A 7,322-nucleotide genomic window follows, 5' to 3' on the forward strand; every position below is an offset into this window, starting at 1 on the left:
CTGTGGTGCTCTGTCTGATGACTGCACACACAGACATAGATCAGGGTATTTGTGTGGGCTGTCCAGGCTCCCACATGCCAGCTCTACACTCTCTGTCTGTATCCCAAATCCCACTACTTTTGACCAGGGTCCATACTGTATGTCTCTGGTCAAACGTAGTGCACTACGTAGGGAATAGGTGGTCATTTGGGACGCAACCTGTCTCTTACACACACACTCTCTTGTCTGGAAGAGGGGATCACCTCAGAGGAGTGAAATCACAGGGAGAGATAAACTGACTTGACTGAGTTTGCCCTGAAATGTTCACCTTGAAAACAGGAGGCGGAGAGAGAGCTGTGTGAGAACAATTTGTTTTTATAAGACTCCAAGAGCAGAAAATGTACATTTAGTTGAGATATATTATATTGACTTAAATTCAGTTTGAATTATATTTAGATTTTAGTCATTTAGCAACTTTTACCAGAGTAACTTACAATACATCTTAATGTGGTAAGGTTGTTTTAAAGGTGTAGTTTAACTAAAATTACCACATTTTCCCACTAGACTATAAAGTGATTGTTCCCTTGTGACAACCCCCTTAGAGAGTACTGGGTGTTCAACTGTTAACCTACGAGGTCCGGAGCCTGCTACTTCTCTGTTCTACCTGATAATGATTTGGGAAACTCTACCGCAGGGGTGTTCAACTCTTAACCTACGAGGTCCGGAGCCTGCTACTTCTCTGTTCTACCTGGTAATGATTTGGGAAACTCTACCGCAGGGGTGTTCAACTCTTAACCTACGAGGTCCGGAGCCTGCTACTTCTCTGTTCTACCTGGTAATGATTTGGGAAACTCTACCGCAGGGGTGTTCAACTCTTAACCTACGAGGTCCGGAGCCTGCTACTTCTCTGTTCTACCTGGTAATGATTTGGGAAACTCTACCGCAGGGGTGTTCAACTCTTAACCTACGAGGTCCGGAGCCTGCTACTTCTCTGTTCTACCTGATAATGATTTGGGAAACTCTACCGCAGGGGTGTTCAACTCTTACCCTACGAGGTCCGGAGCCTGCTACTTCTCTGTTCTACCTGATAATGACTTTCACCCACCTGGTGTCCCAGGTCTGAATCAGTCCCTGATCAGACAGGAAGAATGAGAAAACTCAGAGGAACTGACTTCCAGGTCCAGAGTTGACTTTGAGGGTAGTTAGAGGATAACTTTTTTGTTTCATGAAACCTGTTTTTACTTCCATGCTATTACAATGAATTGACATTATGATAAAATAATTAGACACTTTGGACCTGGAACTAAAACCTTATGGTTTCAAATAAAGACCACCTCTAAATCCAACATCCTTTCACTCATGCCTCCCATTCCTTTAACACTTGTACAGATTTGTGGTCTTAATTTGATCCTTGTGTCTTCTGTGAAGATCCTCCCATCCTCGTCATCCCCAGGGAGAGGCCTAGGAAGAACTAAGGATCATCCCATCCTCGTCATCCCCACGGAGAGGCCTAGGAAGAACTAAGGATCATCCCATCCTCATCATCCCCATGGAGAGGCCTAGGAAGAACTAAGGATCATCCCATCCTCGTCATCCCGACGGAGAGGCCTAGGAAGAACTAAGGATCATCCCATCCTCGTCATCCCCATGGAGAGGCCTAGGAAGAACTAAGGATCATCCCATCCTCGTCATCCCCACGGAGAGGCCTAGGAAGAACTAAGGATCATCCCATCCTCGTCATCCCCATGGAGAGGCCTAGGAAGAACTAAGGATCATCCCATCCTCGTCATCCCCAGGGAGAGGCCTAGGAAGAACTAAGGATCATCCCATCCTCGTCATCCCCAGGGAGAGGCCTAGGAAGAACTAAGGATCATCCCATCCTCGTCATCCCCATGGAGAGGCCTAGGAAGAACTAAGGATCATCCCATCCTCGTCATCCCCAGGGAGAGGCCTAGGAAGAACTAAGGATCATCCCATCCTCGTCATCCCCAGGGAGAGGCCTAGGAAGAACTAAGGATCATCCCATCCTCATCATCCCCAGGGAGAGGCCTAGGAAGAACTAAGGATCATCCCATCCTCATCATCCCCAAGGAGAGGCCTAGGAAGAACTAAGGATCATCCCATCCTCGTCATCCCCACGGAGAGGCCTAGGAAGAACTAAAGATCATCCCATCCTCGTCATCCCCACGGAGAGGCCTAGGAAGAACTAAGGCGAGAGAACTAAAGTAGCTCATCTTTCTTGGCAGTGGAGAGGAGACTCTTTGGAGGGAAGAGTCGTTGGATGCAGTAGTGGAGACTCACTAGACTGGAATACTTATGTTTTAGTATTTTATTCAACATCTGACAGACTTCTTGGCTGTGTCTGGATACTGGAGTCCAGAGAGACCATATATTTTATATAGAACCTTCATAGATGTGTCTGGATTAGGATTATGGCTTTGTGTCCATCCTACCTGTCCTGTACAAACACCCAATGGGAGTTTCTCACAGTCTAACCCCACAGTTCCAACAAGGTGATGATCCCTTAATAATCCATGTTGGTCAGAGTACACAACACCATGTCTACTGAAAACCTGCACGTTCAGTTTACATCCAGGTGTAATTAGCAGGTCTAAATAGACTTCTTCTGTCCATGTTGTACTATACAAGGGTTAGTGCTTATTTACTGGTTATGGTATCATGCAAGTATTTTATTCAACGTCTGACAGAAGTGCAGTACAATAAAGCTGCCACTAAACGCTGATCTTAGATCAGTTTTCACACCTAATGAAAGATAGTTGGTTAATATACCCCTAAACCTCTCCTCCTCTTCTCCTCTCCTTTCCCCCTCCTCTTCCACTCTTCTCCTCTCCTCCTCTCCTCTCCCCCTCTCCCCCTCCTCTCCTCCTCTCCTCTCCTCCCCCTCCTCTCCCCCTCTCCTCTTCTCCTCTCCTCCTCTCCTCTTCTCCTCTCCTCCTCTCCTCTCCCCCTCTCCCCCTCCTCTCCCCCTCTCCTCTCCTCCTCTCCTCTCCTCTCCCCCTCTCCCCCTCCTCTCCCCCTCTCCTCTCCTCCTCTCCTCTTCTCCTCTCCTCCTCTCCTCTCCCCCTCTCCCCCTCCTCTCCTCCTCTCCCCCTCCTCTCCCCCTCTCCTCTCCTCCTCTCCTCTTCTCCTCTCCTCCTCTCCTCTCCCCCTCTCCCCCTCCTCTCCTCCTCTCCTCTCCTCTCCCCCTCTCCCCCTCCTCTCCCCCTCTCCCCCTCCTCTCCTCCTCTCCTCTCCTCTCCCCCTCTCCTCCTCTCCTCTCCTCTCCCCCTCTCCTCTCCCCCTCTCCCCCTCCTCTCCTCCTCTCCTCTCCTCTCCCCCTCCTCTCCTCCTCTCCTCTCCTCCTCTCCTCTCCTCTCCCTCCTCTCCTCTCCTCCTCTCCTCTCCTCTCCTCCTCTCCTCTCCTCTCCTCCTCTCCTCTCCTCTCCTCTCCTCTCCTCTCCTCTCCTCTCCTCTCCTCTCCTCTCCTCTCCTCTCCTCTCCTCTCCTCTCCTCTCCTCTCCTCTCCTCTCCTCTCCTCTCCTCTCCTCTCCTCTCCTCTCCTCTCCTCTCCTCTCCTCTCCTCTCCTCTCCTCTCCTCTCCTCCTCTCCCCTCTCCTCTCCCCTCTCCCCCTCCTCTCCTCCTCTCCTCTCCTCTCCCCCTCTCCCCCTCCTCTCCTCCTCTCCTCTCCTCTCCCCCTCTCCCCCTCCTCTCCTCTCCTCTCCCCCTCTCCCCCTCCTCTCCTCCTCTCCTCTCCTCTCCCCCTCTCCTCCTCATTCCATTTGTGTGTTCTCAGCATTGTACTGTAGTGTAAATCTCATCCATCACATTACAGTGGCATCTCTAGTTTCATCTACACACCCTAGATATTAACAGACTGTGCATACCAAATGGCACCCTATTCCCTACAAAGTGTATTACTTTTGACAAAAGTAGTGCACTACATAGGGGGAGGGCTAGTCAAAAGTATCGCTCTACAGATGCTGTATCTTAATTCGATCCTCCTGTTGTTGCAGGAATCTTCCTGCACAGCAGGAAATGCAAACTTGCAGTGTATTCAAGGATGGTCATTTCCACTTTAAAATTTCAGACTTCATTTTCCCTTATGAAAATGTATCAACCCCTACAAAAATGTCCATGAATTATAATCCACATAATAATTCACTTTTCCTGTTGCGCACGATTCTCTTCCTGGTGTAGCAAACGGGCTCACATTAAGATCCTACATCTGTATCTAGGGAATATGGTGGCATTAGAGACCATAGTCTGTCTTGATCATCTAACTCCCATGAATGTTATATGAATCTCTGTATGTGATAAGAGGGGTGCTATCTGCCGTACCACAAGAGTAGAGTCAACCCACAGTCATTTAACTAAGCTTGAACATGACAGCGGTGCAATGAAGACATATTAATCAGGTTACTAAGGAAGTACGAAAATCAAAGGAAAAATAAATAGAAGCTTTGCACTTGTTGATAAGGTAGAATCATTTAAACAAACTTAACACGGTTGGCTTTTAATCCTTAGACTACTAGTCATTTCTATATGTGAATGTACCATTAGGGAGGGTGAGTAGAGTAGAGTGATGGTTCACCATAGAGGAGTGTGTAGCTTTCAGCCATATACAGATCTTTATCCTTGAAGTGCAGTTGATCCAAGGTCGTCCCTCACACTGTGTAGCTTAATCAGTGTGAAGCAGAACGTTTGGAGACAGTGCCTGTATGTCAGGCCCATGGACATACATCAGACCCAGTTCTCCTCGCCCTCTCACCTCAGGCGGGATGAATGAAGACTAGGAACTGAGGTTATGTCTGATGATGTGGTGTAGGAAGGAGGAGGGAGTGTACCAGTGTGTGGCACACACATGTAGATAAATACTGGAGGATGAATTACAGTATGTGAGAGAGAGAGAGAGAGAGAGAGAGAGAGAGAGAGAGAGAGAGAGAGAGAGAGAGAGGGATATGGGGAGGGGGGGAGAGAGAGAGAGAGAGAGAGAGAGAGAGAGAGAGAGAGAGAGGGATATGGGGAGGGGGAGAGAGGGAGAGAGAGATGGAGAAGGAGAGGGGGAGGGAGAGAGGGAGAGAAAGGGCGAGGGCGAGAGAGGCAGAGGGAGAGAGAGAGAGCAAGGGAGCGAGGGAGGGAGAGGGAATGAGGGAGATATACACAGAGAGAGATACTCAGCCTGTTCTCTATCTGTTGTGTACTCACCCACTCCGTCACCACCCACTTACACCATTCACAATCCTCAACCATTTTAGGATCTCTGCAGTGCTGCTATTGGGTCTAACAGAATCAAAAACAGCATTCCTGTCCCTCCACTCTTCCATAACCCTACAAACACCAGCCCCAGACACACAGTCTATGTGTATCCAGTACAATGTCTTCAGCACAGCTAGGATTGGAATGATTGGGTATAAGGCCTTTAAAACGCCATATTAACGTAAACCAGATTATTGAATGAAATGAAATTGTTACCACTTGTGGACTATACAGTATTGTCTGTCCTTTACCATGTTTCTAGTCACTAAGACTTTAATGCCTCAACCAGGCTACAGCGGCCTCAGAGTAGGGCAATTACAATCAGAGTTTCTGGTTTAGGAATGTGTGGGGAGAGTGTGTCTGGTCTGGTGGTGGCGCATCATAAAGACTGTAGCAGCATAGCTGGACAACTCCTACAGCTCTGGTATAGATACATTACATTACCTGAACAACTTGAATAGAAGCGGCTAACTACTCTGTCTGAAGATTACATAGTCATTCTGAATGACCCATACATGCATCAGTACAGACGTTGGTTGATATGAAACTGATACAACTTTCAACTGAACAATGGGAACAGTGAAACATTTGCTACTTTGGGTACAGAGAGTGATGACCAGCAGGTTCAGCCAGTTCAAGGCTGGATTGGTCACGAGTTGAGGCTTCTGAGAATGTTGTGTCCTGTGTCATCTGGGTCTTCGTCAGGCATCCGGCTGGCCAGGCTGTCCCCCACAGCCACAGCGAAAGAGGACACCCAAACAGTCTCTCCGACTGCTAAGAAAAATGGCCTACCTTCTTTCTCTCTCCTTCTTCCTCCTTTTCCTAGGACTCACACAGGCCCACCCTCTCCAGCTTGATGAGAAGGATGAGATGGTCTTCACAGAAGACCCAGATGATCTGGTGGACATCACCACCAGGATCCTGGAGACCAACAATGGCACCACAGAGATGCTGATGGGAGGAGACGTCATGGTCCCCAGAACCAGGACTGCCATCAGGTGCTTGTGGTCCAACAAATGTCTCTGGGAGAGGAAGAAGTCAGAGAACCTCGTCAAGGTTCCTTACACGCTCAGCTCAGATTTTGACTCTTACTCCCAGGGGAAGATCAAGTACGCCATGAACACCTTCCACGCCAAGACCTGCGTGCGCTTCGTCCAACGTAGCAACCAGAGGGACTACCTTAGCATCGAAAGCAGATCCGGCTGTTCTTCATGGGTTGGAAAAACCGGAGGTAAGCAGCTCGTATCCCTCGAAAAAGGAGGGTGTGTTTACCACGGTACCATACAGCACGAGCTGCTCCACGCTCTGGGTTTCTACCACGAACAGAACAGGAGTGACCGCGACAATTACATCAGGATCAACTGGGAGTATGTTGAACGCGGGGAGGAGCCCAACTTCGACAAAGAGGACACCAACAACCTGGACATTCCCTATGACTACTCCTCCGTCATGCATTATAATAGATGGTCGTTCAGCACTGTGTATAGGAAGGAGACGATCACTCCTATTCCTGACGCCACTGTGCCCATCGGACAGAGCTTGGAGATGTCTGCGATCGATGTTCAGAGGGTTAACAAGCTCTACAGGTGTTAAAGGGAGGGAGAAGTTGGAGCTGAATCTGATGTCTGAATCTGATGTCGGAATTTGATGTCGGAATCTGATGTCTGAATCTAATGTCTGAATTTGATGTCGGACTGTCAATGTTAAAATGATCTGGCATTGTGTTGTTTTGTCATGTTCATTACTTGATAGTAATGGAAATAAATCTCATGAGGAAGCACATAAGTCCTCTATCTTTCTTTTGTCAAGTCATTTCAGTCAATTGTCCACACTACATCATTTAGTGTAGGGTTAGGTTTATGGTTATGGTTAGGGTTATGGTTAATGTTGAGCCAGGGGATGAACATTAACCTAGAGTTAGGGTTAGGGTTAGGGTTATGGTTAGGGTTAGGGTTGAGCCAGGGGATGAACATTAACCTAGAGTTAGGGTTATGGTTAGGGTTAGGGTTATGGTTATGGTTAGGGTTAGGGTTATGGTTAATGTTGAGCCAGGGGATGAACATTAACCTAGAGTTAGGGTTAGGGT

General features: G+C 48.2%; 1 protein-coding gene across 1 annotated transcript; it reads left to right on the plus strand.

Annotated features, from left to right (window-relative positions):
- Nucleotides 1–5,911: 5,911 nt before the first annotated feature.
- LOC116375795 (high choriolytic enzyme 1-like) lies at nucleotides 5,912–7,011 on the plus strand. Its single transcript, XM_031833161.1, has one exon. It carries the CDS (start codon nucleotides 6,020–6,022, stop codon nucleotides 6,827–6,829), a length of 810 nt encoding a protein of 269 aa, XP_031689021.1. The 5' UTR covers nucleotides 5,912–6,019; the 3' UTR covers nucleotides 6,830–7,011.
- Nucleotides 7,012–7,322: the final 311 nt, after the last annotated feature.

The sequence above is a fragment of the Oncorhynchus kisutch genome, linkage group LG1 (genome assembly GCF_002021735.2).
Source record: "Oncorhynchus kisutch isolate 150728-3 linkage group LG1, Okis_V2, whole genome shotgun sequence".
Lineage (NCBI taxonomy): Eukaryota > Metazoa > Chordata > Actinopteri > Salmoniformes > Salmonidae > Oncorhynchus > Oncorhynchus kisutch.

Excerpts from the sequence above, each read along its gene's own strand:
- LOC116375795 (XM_031833161.1), top strand. The coding sequence starts at position 6,020 with ATGGCCTACCTTCTTTCTCTCTCCTTCTTCCTCCTTTTCCTAGGACTC.